We start from the raw sequence: 18,224 nt of genomic DNA, 5'->3' as shown, positions 1-18,224 counted from the left end.
GAGTAGCTGTTATGGTGCCCAGGACGTCAAGCATCGGTCTATTCATCGCTTGTGCAGCAATTAAGTCTGCAGTTAGGTGCTGCTTGTGTAGGGCTGGAACAGACATGCGAAAATGTTCTCAAATGAACGACTGTTGCTCCAGAGTCGACCAATATGTTAATTTCCACCCCTTTAATTCATCCCCTTATGTATGAGGTTGGCTGCTCTGTCTTGTCTGATGTTATTGCCTCACTTGTGAACATTATTCCTTCCAGAGGGCCATAGGCTCTGCTGCTGGTGTTTGGACCGAAACATTTGCTACATATCTTTTCCCGACTGGTATGTGGAGTCACCCCCCCCCCACTGTCTCTGTGTTTCATCATTGGAGGTTCTGGGACCTCGCTAATTTGGTGTGTAAATCTGTCTTGATAGACTGACAGCTGATAAGCTTCATGCTTTTGCAATATTTAATGAAGAGACTCTGGACCCTCAATGCTCTCAGCTCCTTCAGTCATGTTCCTTTTGACCATATGTATGTTGGAAGCCATATGTATGATGTAAACCTCAACAATGTGTTGAAGAAGCAGGATGTCTGATTAGTTACCTGTGAGAAAGTGATTCTGTTATAAGTCAAAAACAATTCATTTATCCAAGTTGTGTTTGTCCTCATGTCTGCTTGAGGTTCACTGGATGCTTCACACTGGCTCATATGTAGGATTTAATTTTCTCTTTCATTTGGACACTGAAGACTACTTCCTGTTGTGCTTTATAGTCTTGATAAAAAAACAAAGGCAATGTAGTTTTCCTGATGCAGCTATATGAAATAAGTGTCCATACAACTGTTAATAAAACATAAATTTTATTTTTTTTAATTTTCGGTGCAAGTCAGTTCTGGCACTTGTCACCTCGTTTCCACCCCATTGTCATTTCCACAGCACAATTCATTCACAATAGCAACGAAACCACAGCAAGCAACCAAACAAACATGAAAGGTTATGATATACTGAAGAAACTGTAACGTTCAACTCCTTGCGCTCACACGCTCACACACGCACACACGCGATAGCTTATTGATAGGCTCATGATGTCGGGTCATACTGCAAACCAATAAACATGGCGGTCTGGACATTGCATGATAAAGTGGTTATGAGTCTTACTACATTTTACATTAATAGATCATTTGCTCTTTGATACGCACTGATATTCTCCAACAAAGAGGAATTAAGCAAACATAACCTTCAGGTGCAACAAAGGAATTTGAGCTCAAATTACATTTTAATAGCTGTTTAGAACTTTCATAAGCATCTCATGTTCTTCAGGGACTGGAGCTGCTCAGGCGTCAAGTCAATAAATAAAATTAAATTCAATCAAATTCATAGGACAGAGTACACATCTAGCACAATAACTCAAAACATGGGAAACATGTGGAGGCTTTCTTTATCTGTTCTTTTTATTCTTTCTTGCAGTGCTGTTTTCAGAAATATGGTATCTGCAAATTTTATGCAAATAGGATGAGCCAATGCTGTTGTTAAGGTTGCTGTGTTCAACAAATGCAATATTACATAATTATGTGACTAATGACACATTTAGGCTCCCTTTAGGTATAAAATATACTTTGATTAAAAAATAATTCAAGTGCGTCCTTTTAATAACAAAATACAGTACATACATTAGAGGGCAGATCAGAGCTTTATAAACTGTATATGACTACAGCGAAGGATCTTCAAAAGTAAGAAAATATCACAGTGGGAGGCTATTTGATAGATGCCTGTGGTCTGTGAGATAAATAATATATTTAGTACGGTTTTCTTATGTATTTTGATGTTCTTGCCTAACCTAGTAGCGACAGAGCCAAAAATTGCCCTCAGGATTTCCTTTTGGTACTGTGCTGTTTCATTTTGATCAGCAGGCTTCCCTGAAGCTGTCCAAATACACACTAAATGACAATTAATTTTGACAGAAGGGTGTTTAACATATTTGAACTTTTTCCTGATCCCAATGATTAATGGTGTCATGCTTATAATGTTGTTAAAGAAGCCCATTTGGTGTCTTACATCTTGTAGGGAGGCAATAGTTGGCCTCACTCAGCTGTATTGGATGGAATCACAAATGCCTGCTATTAAAGCAAGTATGTCTAGCTTAAGGTTTCTTATTACATGCTAAAGCTGATGTCATTCACCTGAGTTAAAGCTGACTGTCAGATGCAATGGTAAAAATGAAACTATTAATTCACTTGGAATTAATTAATAAATGAAGCACAGGCTGACTACTGGAGATTTTCAATCATGTGCTCACCTGCGGTGGTATAATATAAAAATTATAATCAAAATAAGGCCTGGGAATGTTAACGGAAATAAGTCCCGGTCAACTTCATATGACCTGTTTTTTAACAAAATCATTTAATCATTTTCCAACTTCTAAACACTGGAACTCAAATGTATTCCCTTTCATGTCCAGTGTCAAATGAGTACCTAAATGTATATATACTGCTCAAAAAAATAAAGGGAACATTTGAGCAACACAATGTAACTCCAAGTCAATCACACTTCTGTGAAATCATAGTGTCCACTCAGGAAGCAACACAGATTCATTTTGACTTGTTTTAAGGACATTACATCAAAGTTGGATCAGCCTGGAGTTTGTTTTTACACTTTAATTTTGAGTGTGATTCCTAATCCAGACCTCCATGGGTTGATACAATTGATTTCCATTGATCATTTTTGTGTGATTTTGTTGTCAGCACATTCAACTGTGTAAAGAGCAAAGTATTTCATAAGAATATTTCATTCATTTAGATCTAGGATGTGTTTTTTAAGTATTCCCTTTATTTTTTTGAGCAGTGTATTTTTACTCCATGGATAAGCATAGCCCCTTCCTGAAATAGCTGTAGAAAAGCTTTATATATGAATGCTCTTTTAGCTAAATCCTTTAAACAACTTGTGGCCTTAATATTTGATTAAAAGTGTTATCGTTTTAAAGGCTTCGGATTGCTGATTGTGATAGAAGGGTTCGTAGAAGAGTTAGTGACATTTATAATCTATATTTAGTTTCCAGGAGAGTCTAAGAGACTTGTGTTGATGCTTAATGATCAATGGTTGACCATTCGATAATTATGTGTAATTACACCTGAGTCAGCTCCATTCACCAAAGGGACCAAAGCTCTAAAAAGCTAGTAAAAAAAAACAACAACAAAAAAAACCCTCAGGGATCCATTATTCTGTCACACAGACTTTGCATGAGCCTAAAACAGAAATCATGCTCATAGATGGATTCTGTTGTAAAGCTGATATCCTGTTCCTTCCATGCACACTAGGAGAGGCTCCTGGACTGCAGCTGAACCAGGAGACCCTAGTCTTGGTCTCATGAAACTGCCCCCCAGTGTGTCAGTCTCATCCAGTTATGTTTTTGGAGCCTGAAGGCAAGTAGGTGCCCTTCTTCCATTGAGAAATGTACAGGACATTGAGGAGTCACGGCTTGACTGCAGACTTTGGGGGTCTAGTCTCCCCCTGTAAGCCTCCTCTCCAGCCGGTCCAACTTGGCCAGATTTTCTTTAAGAAGTTTTGAACCTGGACTGAGAAGAAGTGCTCGTTGGTAGTACATCCTGGCTGCTGCATAGTCGCCCTGCACACACAGGCAAACACACAAAAACACACACAGGAACATGGATACTGTATATTAATCAATAAATTTTCCCTATAGAGTCCCCTTCATCTCAGCCTAAATATGATTCACATGAAAGAACAGGAATAAGAAGTAAACAGTGTAAGAAATCTACTTTTATTGTAGGGCATTATCAACATATTGTAATAATAAGACTGGAGGTCTGAGGGGATGGCCAGTTTATTTTTGAGCAGAGAAAGGGAGTGTACTCCACGTGATTCCAGTCATACTGGGTGATGGAATGGAACCAGCAGGTAAAGGAGAAGGTCATTACGTTCTAAATTAAGGTGTAGTAGAATGTGGTTAGGATTCTGCTGCTAAAATCAAATGACCTCAGCTTCCTGAGCAGGCGCTGATGTAGGTGACATTTCCTGATGATCTCCACAATGTTAACAAACAAACAAATCAATATGGATTCTCACTGCAATACACTGTTTGCCCAGAGTGTTTATGGGCTTGCATATTATGATGTTGGAGAGATTTAGGAAAGTTGCAATGTCCTATTTTAAGTCAATTCTAAGCGTATTTATTCCCAAAACCGTACATTCTTACCTTAATGTGTTGAATCCCCCCCATGTTCATCCAGGCTTGGGATTGGTCAGGCTTCAGTTCTACGGCCAATTTATAGCTCTGCTTGGAGAGAACACAACCTTAAAAGCAGCCAAATACATTTAATGATCTTCCTCTTGGTGCAAACATGACAAAGGAGGATGGAAAATCTAAGATGATAATATGAGATTCTACATAATATGGATAGAATTTTTGTGAAAAGAATGTTGAATGGAAGACCTAGAAAGAATGTGTATGACAATAATAGAAGTGACAAAAGCATGGGACCCTGAGGGGGTCCACCAATGAGGATACATCACTGCACAATTTAAACTCCGACAACAAAATACTTATTTTTTAAGAAAAAGTAAACCAGCAGAACCAGAAACAGCCACTTAAACATGCAACCTATTCACTTGTTTGAAATAATAAAGGTTTTAAAATAAAAGCTATACAAACAAAAAACTCAACATTTAAAGGATGATGCCTACAGACTGCACTGTTCAAATACATCTGGCTAATCAATAGTCAGTCTTTAGAAATGATATCAAAGCATTTGTGCATCTGGAGATCATCTTTTTTTATTAGAGTTATGTATACTGTATTTCTGGTAGATAGTACACTTAATAAATATAATTGTATATTTTGGGTGAGAATGTACCAAATCATTGTTTTTTGATCTGTCCTGATCTTTCTTATTTATTGATGAGTGATAGTAAATGTGCTAAAAAGAGAAGAGGCAACATTTTTCCATCATTTTATACTGAATGGGTGGCATTATGGTGAGTGGTAAATGCTTCCACCTTACAGCAAGAGGTCATACTTTGACTGAGGGCCTCTCTGTGTGGAGTTTGCACATTCTTCCTGTCTCTGGATGGGTTTCCCCCTGGGTTCTCTGGTTTCCTCACACAGCCCACAATCATGCAGTAGGTCAATTGGACACCCTAAACTGCCCAGACGTATGACTGAGTGAATGCTTGTACTGTATGTCTCTATTCAAAGGCCAGTGAATGGACCAAAGCTGGTATTAGCTCCAGCCTTGCCCCCACACACTGATGAGTGCCGTATGTTGAAGGAATTAATTAATAAATACTTAAAAGGACAAAAACTATTAAAAAAAATCAGCATTTTCCAATATTAACAATTCCTATTGCATATATATGCTGTGAAATCAAAGTTGTCTGATTTGAGAAGGAAAATACAGGAAAATAAAGTATTAAAGCAATTTCAGAAGATGACACAAGATTTTGTGGGCCTTTTTCCCCCATTCCGTTTTAATGTTTTATTGGTGACTAGGTTATTTTCCTACTGCTTTCAAGGTTTTCCTTTTATTACTTAGAACTTTATTGCTTTATTACTTTATTACTTATCCATTGAAAAAATGCTTTGTCCTACATCAAGACAGGAAAATTTAAGCGAAGCATCTGGTATAATTTGAAGCCAAAGTCCATAAGAATTTCCATGCTCCATATATTATATTACACCTCATCTATGAATACTGCACGTCTACAGATAAAAAGTCAGGAATTCATGAAAAATACTGAAAGTGAAAAAATAGCAGCTCCTACAGACAGCAGTGTTACAAAGTAAAGCGCCTTACTTCACAAAAAATCTTAAATAATCTTAATAATCTTCCACACTCGCTGGTTGACAGACCTTGTCACTTCATTGTGAAAGTTTTGAGTGGCCTGATAACTGATGATAGAAAAAAAATTAAGTAGTAAAAGTAGTATGTAAAAATTTACTGGCTTAGTTCTACGTATAAGAAGTTTAATAACAGAGGAATAAAGGATTGGTTATTTTTTTAAGTAAATAAAGATAGACCTTTAATGATTTCAAGTTTGCTTATCATTTTTAGGGATTTCTATAATAAAATCCTTTTCAAATATGCCTGTGTAGTCAAATTCCACTTTCAGGCTCAATCACAACAGTTGAAGACGAACAAAAAAAAAAAAAGAAAAAGAAAAACCTCATTAGTTTGGTCTTGTCTGCCAAACCTGGTACTATTACTTGAAACAAAAACAAAGTCTAGTGTCCTAAGACAAAGCCATTTTAATTTTAAGTTTGAAGTTTAAATTTAACTCCAAACAGTTTCACAGGCCACATGCTTGTTTTCCTCAGTCAGAGACAGCCAGAGTTGGAATAACAGCATGGGACTTTTATCTGTATTGAGTAATGAAGCGGTTTTCCTGCACAAACACCCTTCCTTTATAGCCACTGACCTCTGATGGCCCTGCTTGCCACTTCCTGCGCTGCTTTAATGTTATTAGTTTCTCATAAAGTGCGGGGCCTTTGTTTGCTCCTGACGCTTTTCTTTAAATGGATGAATGAATGAATGAATAATTGTATGTAAGTATGTATCAATGTATGTAAGTACCAGTATGTATAAATAAATAAATCAGGCGTCCCTTGGAGGAGAGTTGCTATCAAGAAATTTTGCTTATGGTTTCAACCATTCAAGTACCTTTCTATTTTGGATCATATTCTAATATGGTATTATCTTATAAATGTGTTTATGTACTAATTAGTCAGAAAGTGTACTATACACAGATCAAATGCAGGGAGTATTTGATAACAGTATTTGGGAAAAGTTGTATAAACACATTTTTGCTGGAATATAATTTTAGAAAACACTTGAGACACTAGATCAGGGGTCGGGAACCTTTTTGACTGGGAGTGCCATAAAAGCCATAGCGCAGATCCAAATGCAAAATCCTCTGTCCATGCAGCCTGGAGTGCACGGTAATCATCGTCTTTTTTTGCTTTTCACCATTTATTCCGTTATGAGGGTGTGCGCAGATAAACCTGTTGGCTATCTGATAGCCAACAGGTTTATATATGGCTTGCGAGCCATAGGTTCCCAACCGCTGCACTAGATTCACAAGTGCCTAGATAGTAAACCATCAAAACTTGTCACTTTATTCATTTTTATAGAACATTATGGGTATTTAAAGTGTATAGTAAGTTGATTCTGACTGTGAGGGTTTCCTCAGAGTTCTTTGGTTTCCTCCCACAATCCCAAAACATGCAGTAGATTCTTTTGAAAACCTAAATTGTCAGATGTGTGCATGAGGGTGAACCCCATCTCTCACCCAGTGACAGCTGAGGTAGGCTCTAGCAACCCCTGGGACCCCGAGTGCAAGACGGGGGGAATTGATAATGAATGAATGAGTTCTATAATATATTGTTGGTTTTTTAAAGGATTTTTAAAGGATTATTACAGAAATATAATTTACCATAATATTCAGTGATAAATGAGTAAGCAAGACCATAAAACTTGTACTAGAAGTTTTCTAATTGAAATGATTTCACTCACCTGAAGGGTCAATTTTGTAATGTGTTACATGTCTTCATGTATTACATGTCTTTTTGCAGACATTTAAATGAAAGAGTCCCAAAACAGATTGAAATATTAGCTGAACCTGTTACACATATCACTGGAGGTCTAGAAAAAGAATCCATGTAAATCAAGTTTAATTAGGCCAGTTTTGCTCAAAGACATTGTCTCAGCAGAACAAAACCCATAAAACCAAATGAAGCATACGAAAAGTCTCAGGTTACAAATGTATGTACCATCTCAACCATCCGATATGAAATGGAAGAAAGCAAAGAAGTGTGACAGAGCGGTACCTCAAAGGCTCGGTCCAGCTGGTTCATCTCTCGCAGCTGGTTTCCTTTGGAGAAATACAGCTCTGCCTGAATGGTCAGATCACTGGGATTCTGCCGCAGGGCTTGGTCCAGAGCATCCAGAGCCTGGCACGCACACAACAAGGACACAGGGAGACGTGTAAGAACACGGTGCACATGGTGACACATGGAACAGCGGAGTAACAATGTGTGACATGTTCAGGCGTGATTCCATTGCAGCGTGAAAAACATAGTGTTTTTTTTCACACACACCAGCATCACTGGCAGCCTTGTGCAAGCAGTTAACTTCAGAGGTCACAAGTTTTTATTGGAGCAAGAAACCTGATTCAATGTTCTGTTGCTCTACATGAGAAGTACTCTGAGGTGACTTTTGTTAATTAAGTCATTGTGGTTTAAATGTAATAGAATAACGAACGATTCTTATCACTCAAGCCTGCCTGATTTCAGGAGGTTTAGAGCCCAGTCACATGCTAATATTCATGGGTGAAACATTCAAATGCCTTTCAATCACATGATATTTCAGCAGGACTTAAATGCCGTTACATTACAACTATTCAAAGGTGCAATGTTGTTTTAATTATTTGCACCTAATGGATGCAGCCTGTGTCTAGTACAGGCAGAAAGATGTCAGTTTAATGCAGTGCTTCGCAATTATTTTCTGTTACGCCCTCCCTAGGAAGAAAAAACATTTTGCTCCCCCCACTCTCCGCCATAACTATAAAAAAATAATTTGTCCATAAAATTGTTATATGCACATTAAAGAAAAGAAAATAGAAAGGAATATAGATTAACTTGTGACAAAGAATAACTTTATTAACATTTATTAACATGACAGTGCTCGCTGGTTTACTGAAGTAGTTTTTACAGCGGGATGATTGTTGGCAATATTAGGCATGTTTTCGCTGAAAAAAAACCCAAGCAGCTTATCAATGTAATAGGGGTGTAATGTCCTTAAGTGACACCTTAATGTAATTGGCTTCATACTGTCCGCTGCCAACATTTTTAGACACAGTAACCACACCGGTCTTTCCTCGTCTGCAAACATGGTCACAGTGAAGCCAAGCGCTACATATGCTTCGTCCCATTTCCTGGTCTTAGCTTTCGGGTGTCTTTTGTTTGTCTCATTATCTCTGTCTCTCACTGCCTTTCTTATCATCCCTGTTAATATTTTTACATGGTGTCTCTTGTGGGTTTGTCAATCAATGTTTTTGCATTTTAACTCCTTGAGGGATAAAATGTATCTAATTTACCTTCCTTAAAAAAATCAGGAACAACATCTTGCTGCAGGCAGTAGCAGTGAAATTGACACTCCAGCATCATCATGCTGGTGACACAGTGGGTGTTGGAACTAGAGCTGAAACATTTAGACAAAAGTACTGAACACATATTATACCTTCAGCCAGATGTAATTGCTACAGAGTAACATGTAGCTGCAATCTTATAACACCTGTCTGTAAAATACTGAGAAGAGATACATTAATCTAAGCTTACTGAATTATTATCGGTGTTCAATCAAGGGTGATATGAACAAATGTACGTATTGATGATACAACCATAGAAATCCAGATTACTCTGGATTGTTGAATATATGAGTATATTTAAGTATTTTCAGGCAATAAAAAATGTGTTCACTTAGCAGCCTTTGACATCAGTATAACATAATTTGAGTTAGTTGGTGATAGTTGGAATGCTGTTGGTGAATTTGTCCAACTTCAATATTTGGATGTCATTTCTATGTAACGTTATGCCTTTTTTTATTCATCCTATGCACCTTTTAAACAATAACATTATTATCATTATTATCATTGTGGTTATTATTGTTAATTATGGTACAATTTGGAAAGGACAGTTCAGTGGCAACATGAATAATTAAGTCGTAGCTGTCATAACTTGTTCAGTGTTTCTCTGCTGGTCCCTCCTCTGCCACCTCATACTGCCAAGCTCGCCCACCTCTTCAGCTTACTCATCTCATCCTGATACACAGCTGCAACTCATCATTGGCAGTCGACTCTCCTCCATAAGTTCCAGCCGGTCACTCACTCTGTTGCCAGGCTGCTTTTTGCTATGTGGGATTTGCCAACAGGCGCCTGCCTGTTATGGATCCAGCTGGTCTCTGATATTCCTCCTGGCTTCTCTGTTACTGACCTAGTGTCTCTTTGAGAATCCTTACAGTCTTCCTGTCCCTCAGTAAAGTATTTAAACCATTTCTCTGTGGTGCAGTGTTATTGCATTGGGCCCATGTATCTCTGGTTTAACTAGCTACTTAAATGCATTTTTAATTCTCATGTTGCTTTAGAGGCTTTTTGTTATTTGCAGACAAACCATTAGGAATAAGTCATTGTATGATTCAAAGTGCTTTTCTTGCTGATATTGGACATTATATTAGTAAAACAAAGAATTGAATTGATTACTTATATTTATGAGTAACCCTCGATGTATTAAAATGAGGTATTCTATGGAATATATAGCATGTTGATTGAAATGGAGATTGCTTTGTGATTTTTATTATATGATGCTTCTTTATTATATGACGCATCTTTGTTTAGCTGCCTAATGCTGTGAAGCGGTGTTGATATACAGCATTACAACTTATGAACTCTGATCCTAAGTGAAACTGGGTCATAAATGGATGACAAACAAGCCACAATCATTGACAGAAAATAGCTGCAAATGTGTGGCACCTGCCTGCCAGGGACTGGTTGGTGGTTGGATACGGAGCAGAAGTGATTAGTTGCCATGGTAACCAAACGGGCAGCCCCACGGGCACTGAGTGTTTAACATTCCTGATTGTGACCACCTCTGTGTGTTATTTGGCAGATACTGAGGCCAAGAGAAGGGGACACAGCTGCACAAGGAGGAGCACATTTTCACACTTACATGCAAACCCTCACGCACCTCTGTGTGGTTGCCACGCTTGCTGTAGATGGCAGACAGGAGGCGGTAACATTCGATACAGCTGTTCTCTCTAGAGATGATGTCTATGGTCATCTTCTCTGCTTCTTTGGTATGACCAGCCATGGCAAGGACCTGAGCCTGCAGAGCAGCATATTTGGCATACGTGTGAGAGAGGATATAGATTGAGGTCATGGCTTAACAATGAGCATAAGTCAGGCAGACGTTTGTTTAATATTGCCAAATGACACTTATCTTGGCTTGCCACATTTAATGATGCCTATGTTTGTTTAGTGTGTGTGTGTGTGTGTATGAAATCACCAGAGCTAGCCAGATATCTGTGCTGTCTGGCTGAAGGCTGGCAGCTTCTCTGTACACCTGCAGTGCCTCCTCATAGCGACCTGTGTTATAATACAGCGCCCCGAGCGGAGTCAGGATGTCCACTGTCCGTGTGACCTGGAGTGCCCTGCAGACAGAGGCCAAAATTCAGGGGTTAATGGATTGGACAATGTTGTACTCGTAAACCATGGTTCTCCACAGCTGTTTTTTGCGAGCAATTCTTTTGCTAGACGGATCTCTCAAACACAAGAGGGTGTAGTAGATCCAGTAGATTGCTCGACTGACCTGTTGATGACCCTAAAGTTGCCTGGTCAGGACTTAATGGGAGGAAGGTAATACACAGTTTACAGCATTAGTAAGATGCAATGTGGCGATATGTTTTTCAAACTTTAAAATCTAAAAAGAGTGCTGGAAAATGAAAAAGGAATAAATGACGGTTGGCCCGTCATTGTTGAATACCTCAGATTTTTCAAATCAAGAGTCTTTTCACTGTCTTATAAAGCTAAATCACTTCATTTTTACACAGGTAATGGGATATCAATTCTCTGTTTTTTTGGATCCAACACAACTAGAGTTTCTTCAAAGTGCTGACAATATGAGGTCAGCAGTAGCTTGATATACTTTCTTAAAGTTTTGTGCTCCAACACCTCCTCCCCTCCTTAGAGGTTTTAAATTTTACAGACAGACAGCATTTGAAACATTATCTCTATGGAATTAATCTTCAATATCAGAGCTCAGATCTCACCTTTTATACCAAGACTCAGCCTCTTTATTATCATTCGAGGAACGGAGAAGGCGGCCCAGGTTCACCATGGCAACATAGTGAGCTGGCTTAAGTCGAACAGCCTGTTGGTAGTGAGCGGCTGCCAGCTCACTCTTTCCTTGAGAACAAGAGAAAGAGACACAAAGCAGTTGACAAGAAACAGCAGAAGGTTTTTGAAGATACTTGAGGAGAGAACAACAAAAGAGTCAGATGAAAGGTAAAGGGGAAGAAATATCTACCTAACTTTAAACCTGCCATTTAAAACTTTGAAGAAAAAACTTTGCAGAAATCCAAGATATACTTTGTTGATTCAGTGATCACGCAGTATTTTCATTTAGCTGTGTGCATCCAATAGAAAAAGCATGTACTGCAGCGAAAGACAGTTGTGTTCCTTTAGAAGTGGACAACAGAGCCGCAGTATAGTTTTCATCTATCATCCATCAGCTATTTTCAGACTCACCCGTATCCACCAGAAACACCCCGTAGTTATTATGCAGGTCTGAGTTGTCCGGACAGTTTTCTATACCTTTCAAATATACGTCATTGGCTTCAGCAAATCGTTTCTGTGGGAAAATGCACATCAAATGAGTCCAGTGAACTAGGCCAAGGTTAAAGGATGCTGGAAGTCTTTGTGTGTTCACAGAGTGCCTAGAGATTAACCATCAAAAGGCTATTTCATTCAGGATTTAGGAAGCAGAGACGAGTAACAAGACGCCCTCGGTCATCACTTCAGATCCTGTGATTTTGTGCGAGGAATTGCAACCCGCAATTTGATGAAGGTTTACCTGCTCAGCATAGAGTGACGCCAGGCTTGAGTAAGCGTCTGCAAAATGTGGGCCGAACTTAATGGATTCTTTCAGGAGTGTTTCTGCCTCTTTCTCCTTCCCCTGGGATCTGCGTCAGATGAGGAGCGAGTATAAATGTGAGAAGAGATGAGAATAAGTGCTTGCAAGTCAGTAATTAAGTGTAAGAAAGTCCTATGTGTAAATGTAAGTTTGAGGAAAATAAGCATGTAATTGTAAAAAATTCAGTGAAAAGGTGAGATTAAACGGGGGAAAGTATAAGTTGGTGTAAGTTCGTTAAGTTCGGAAAGTGCAAATATGTTGGTAGTAGCTATGTATTTATGTATATAAACATAAGTCTAGTTATGTTTAAGGAATTGAGTAGGCATCAGTACAGGACTATTTACCTGGATGAAAGTAGGTGTATGTGAATTAATGTTGGTATGTACAGTATGTAACAGGGGAGGCCAACAAGATGCTCAAGACCAGCATGTGGGTCTTTGGTTAGAGTCGCTATAATTTTTTATCCAGTCTACATCAGGTTTTTCTTTTAATGGAGTTACATTTACACATTTGAAAAGAAATAAAGAATGACTGTACAGTGAATGCCCGATAGTAATGCAAGTATAGTTGAAAAAGGTGTGATTGATCCCAACGCTTTTGGGCAAATCTGGGTTGGTGAGGTTGCTCTGACTTTTCACATCAGAATCTGACTTGAAAGGCGAATTTCGGTCAAAACATGTAAAACATGACCAGATCATTCGCTGGGACGCGACCAGAATATCAGACATTGGCATCTTTGTTGACGCACATGTATAAACTGATCTTGAAAAATGGTGGTATTTTAGCATTGCTTTGGATGAGCCAATTTGATCAATTTGTGTCAGAATTAAAGAAGAACTTTTTGACATTGTGACATTTAAAGACAGGACCCTTGCTATTGACCAAAGAGATGTATTCATGACTGGTTTTAAGACTGACGGCAAAAGTCACGGATAGTGCAACAGCTATGCTTGGATCAACAATTGAACTAGTTGGGCTGTTCAAAGCCAATTTTGATTTATTTCTTTTTTTTACACAAGGAAAACCACATTGAGATTGAATGTCTTTTTTCAAGTGCTTCCTGAAGAAGAAAGGTAGCAGCGCTTTCAACAGAGTTACAACAAAAAGAGACAACCATGTACACCAGGCCTGGCTAACCTGTGGCTCCCAAGCTGCATGCGGCTATTAAGTTCATGTTGAATTTTGTGTTTATGTGCTTTTTACTCGTGCAATCACGTGCCACTTCAGTTTTCTTCCCGCACAGCAAAAAAGAAACACACAACAACAAAAATCGACATGGATGTAACAGCAGCATGTGGTTCGGGAGCCACAGGTTGGCCAGGCCTGATGTACACTGTAAAAACACGTAATCATCAGATAACTGGGCTTCTGGATCACAATTACAAAAACCCACACATACATAATGTGCAGAATTTATAAGTCCAGGAGAATATCTACAAGCAAATGTGTCTGCAGCCTCAGATGCTGACCAGTCTGGCATGTCTGCTACTCGCTTGATAGGCAGCTGGGATAGGCTCCAGCATCCCCCACAACCCTGAATAGGATAAAGCGGTAGATAATGGATGGATGGATGATGGATGAAAATGTGTCTACCTCCAAGTCTTCTAGCATTCCCTCAAAAACATCCAGTGAGACCAAGCCTTTGGGTTTTTGTGTTGTTCATTCCAGGCAAAGTGAGCAGCAAACATGAATGCCTTTTTTTCCCAGTTGAGTTCTGACTCTTAGGACAGACAGCGAGGGAACATCCTGGGACCAAAGTTGAAATGATCCGAAGCTCCTCTTACTGATGAAGGTAAGAAGGTAGGTGGGAAGAAAACCATGAATAGCCCTATAAATAAATATCCAACAATGCTTTAGTCTGCATGTAGACAATGAAGACCAATAAAGAGCACACAGTGATGAATGAGAGAAATTGGTGAAATCTCAGTGCCCGATGATACAAGGTGTCAAGAGCATGCAAACTCTGAGATGAGGCTGGCATCTATTAAACATCGCCATGGTCCAAGGCTGATATGAAAGTAGCGGCAATCAGACTGTTCTGGACCGATAATAAAGGCAGGATGTAATATTGAAATAAAAAGCCGGTGTCGGTGTCTCTCGTTTTACCAGCTTATGAATATGCGGGATAAAAGAGAGATTCATCAAATACAATTTCAAGATATCTGTATGTAGATATAGGCTCAGTCTAAGAACTGTGGGATGTAAAAATTGGGAGGCAGATTCAGGGCTGTGGCCTGAGCATTAAAAAACTGAAACTTAAGTCTTAGATGTAGGCTGTGCAGTACATTACAGTGTCATTCAACCCTCCAACCCACCTCGGCATGGTCGCTGATGCCCATTTCACAGAGATTTGGACTTTTCACTGTACAATCCTTCAAGATCACTTGGTGTCTAAAATGTTGAACATTCTTCAGTCTTGTCAAAATCTTCTCATAGCAACTGGACTTGATTCTCTTCCCTTGAAGATGTTTCACATCTCATCTGAGAGGTTTCTTCAGTTCTTCAACTGAAGAAGCCTCTTGGATGATTCTATGAGAACAAGATTTTGACAAGAATTAACCATGACCTGGATGACTGAGAATCTCCACGGAAATTAACCACATTATGAAACCTGCGCTCAAAATTTTATTCATTGAATTTTATTGGCACATATGCTTTTAATCATAGCTTAAAAAACCAAATTGCTGAGCTTGAGGAAGATCTACTCCCCTCTCATCTACTTCTTCACTGCACTATGAGGTGGCTTTCAAGAAATAACACACTGTCCCGTTTTTTTAACTTTTGTATCCAATGAAGATGTTCCTGGGGGAGGAACAAACTCCCCGTGTCCTAAACGTTTTCAGATTTGGCAATTCAGGTTGACTGACTGATTAATTTGAATAAACTGAATCTAGAGCTGTAAAAGAAGTTTAAATGCTGCCTGATCTAGTACAATGTGTCTTTTCATTTGTCAATGAATCATAGCTCATCCAGACCCATCTCAAAAATGGAGAACTCAAACAAGTTTCCTCTTTGTTGGAGATAAGTCAAGAGGAGAAATTTGCCTGCTATGCGTCTGGTTGAACACCTGCTGGAGAACATTGAGGACAGATCCTGCAACTAGTTCACAACACTCATCATCCCTGTCATGGTAGAACCTAATGTTTTGAAAGCTCATTTTTAGTAGATGATCATAACATCACTCTATTCTTCCTGACACAGTGGTCCAGTATATACAAGTATATACAATATACCGTATACAGTATATCTGTGTGAGTGTGTGTCTATGAGGTTGTGTCTGTGTGCATGATCAAAAGAATTCGGTTTGCATGTATAAATGTTTGTGCTGTCACCAAATCTGAAAACTGCCAAGCTTGCAGTGTGTGTGTGTGTGTGTGTGTGTGTGTGTGTGTGTGTGTGTGTGTGTGTGTGTGGTTTACTTGAGTAGGTTTCCAAGGTTAAAGAGAGCTCGGTTATGCTGGTGGTTGATGTCCAGTGCTTTCCTGTAGTAGCGCTCAGCCTCTTCTGGGTTGTGTGTCAGTGTACCAAGGTTGTTCATAGCACTGGCGTGGCGGGGGTATAACCTGAGTGGGGGATCAGATGAAGACAAAATTGGATTTGTGGGTGTGTTAGTGGAAAAAAAACTCTATAAAGGCTTGTCTTTGTCTTGCTGATTATCTTCAGCAAGAATGTATTGCTAGATTCTAAAGTGTAATCCCCTGCATTATTATTACGTTGATACTATTACATGCTCTGTGTTAAATTGACCTATAATAGTCAATATGCCTATATCGGCAATACTGGATCCTAGAAGCAATACACAAACATACAGATATGTGTAAAAAACATATTTTCTTTTATATTGCAACTTTCAAGAACAGAGAAAACATGCACGATTGTTGTGTAATTAAATTCACTGATTAACTGCAAAACTGGTAAGATGTGTGCTTAGCAGGTTGTTAAGATTGAAGAATATTACACCCTTTAAATGTATTAATGTATTTCAAAGAGAAATTCAACAACCACCACTGTCCACCACTTAAAATAAGCTTTACAAACCTTTATTTTTGTTCCTGAGTGCAGATGCACATGCAAAAACTTAACAGGGATCACAAGAATAGAACTGAAAGATCACCCCCAACCTTTCAATTTTATAACCTTTTCTTTCTAATGACAAACAATGATGCTTTATTGGTCTGGTTGTTGTCATAGTACGTAAAAAACAATTTAGGATTCAGAATTGAATTTATCTTTGAATTTCTCTTGATAACATATTTATACCTAAGAATCATAAGAGAAAGGTATTAAACACAATAATTAATCCAGCAATAATAATCAACAAACTCTGGGCCTCCTCTAAGTGTTTTTGCCCCCTTGAACACAATTTATAATAACTTAGCCTGAATGAGATTTTTATTACAAGTCTACTTGGCACCTAAAAAGGTGAAGGACTCCATTACTGGCAAATTAGATTGCCTTTCTATTTATTCTAATGTTTAAAAGTGATTTGGCACATCCGTTTTATTTGGTTACAAAATGACATACAAACTTAATCATGCATATTAAGGGAATCAGCTTAAGTAGTACCTATTCACAGTTTTTAAGATTCAATGAATACTTCTTTCTTCATTAAAGTTGTCTGAGCCAGCAATTCTACCAGGTTTAGTGCTGTGGAAAAGAGCAACTCTGTCAGACCATGTTCATCTCAGAAATCGCTAATGGCCACACACTTCCAGAGGGAAGTGTACCGTGACATGCTCTTGATTGGACTAAGTGCCTTGTCACAGCGATAAGGATTATCTTCAGAGCAAATGGTGCAGATGAATCAGCAGTGAAAGTGCAGAAGAGGCAACTAGCAGTCCTTCTGCTGACATTTATACTGCTGCCCTCCATCATTGCAACTAAAGACCTCTGTATAATTGAAATACAATTTTATAGTTAGTGCCCATTATGATGTCACAAGCCAGGCCGAGGTACCCGGGATAGGAAATGGGAACTTCATTCTTGACTTAAGAACACCGCATACATATTTGGGAACATGCTATGAATAGCTGCTGATCATGTGTCCTTCACATTCTGAGCCACTTGGTCTATACCAGTGTTTCCCAACTTTCACCTGATTGGTCCGAAAATTATTTATCCAACGCAAATAATGTGTCTTCCTATGTCTATGTGGGCAGCGTGCCCATTCGATGGCAACGAGTTAACCCGAATTAACCTGTGCACCTGTGTATCAGAGTGATTAGTGACGCTTTGCGTGAAACATTTTTAAAATAAAAAGTACTTGTATCTGCGTAAACAAACAGGCAGCATTGTTGAAAACTACCAAGACGAGTGAGAAAGCAGTGAAAGCGTGCTACAAAGTTGCTGAACTCATCTCTAAATACAAACAGCCACACACCGTAGCAAAAAATTAATACTAACTGCATTGTAGAAGAAATGCTCAGCTCTGGCGTTGATAAAGAAATAGCCAGAGTTTTCTCAAATAATACCATTTTCAGACATATTGATGACATGTCTTCAGACATTGAAAAAAGTGTTCTGGAAAAGCTGCACATCAGTGGGAAATT

General features: G+C 38.7%; 1 protein-coding gene across 2 annotated transcripts in view; it reads right to left on the bottom strand.

Moving 5' to 3' along the window:
- Positions 1–821: 821 nt before the first annotated feature.
- Positions 822–18,224, bottom strand: part of tmtc1 (transmembrane O-mannosyltransferase targeting cadherins 1) — a 129,318-nt gene continuing 111,915 nt past the window's right edge. The window contains exons 11-19 of one of the 2 annotated variants that reach the window (XM_086146697.1): positions 16,095–16,238; positions 12,616–12,724; positions 12,291–12,393; positions 11,813–11,948; positions 11,050–11,194; positions 10,714–10,869; positions 7,819–7,941; positions 4,192–4,269; positions 822–3,600 (exon numbers count right to left, since the gene is read on the bottom strand). In XM_086146697.1, coding sequence (XP_086002823.1) covers positions 3,475–3,600; positions 4,192–4,269; positions 7,819–7,941; positions 10,714–10,869; positions 11,050–11,194; positions 11,813–11,948; positions 12,291–12,393; positions 12,616–12,724; positions 16,095–16,238 — 1,120 coding nt within the window. In that variant the 3' untranslated portion in view covers positions 822–3,474. The remainder of the gene's footprint in view (positions 3,601–4,191; positions 4,270–7,818; positions 7,942–10,713; positions 10,870–11,049; positions 11,195–11,812; positions 11,949–12,290; positions 12,394–12,615; positions 12,725–16,094; positions 16,239–18,224) is intronic. The other variant, XM_086146698.1, reaches the window with a different exon arrangement.

This window comes from Fistularia commersonii, chromosome 5 (assembly GCF_037954325.1).
Source record: "Fistularia commersonii isolate RoL2024-O1a breed Wild chromosome 5, RoL_Fcom_v1.0, whole genome shotgun sequence".
In the NCBI taxonomy this organism is placed as follows: domain Eukaryota; kingdom Metazoa; phylum Chordata; class Actinopteri; order Syngnathiformes; family Fistulariidae; genus Fistularia; species Fistularia commersonii.
This window is presented reverse-complemented; position numbering and strand designations above follow the sequence as displayed.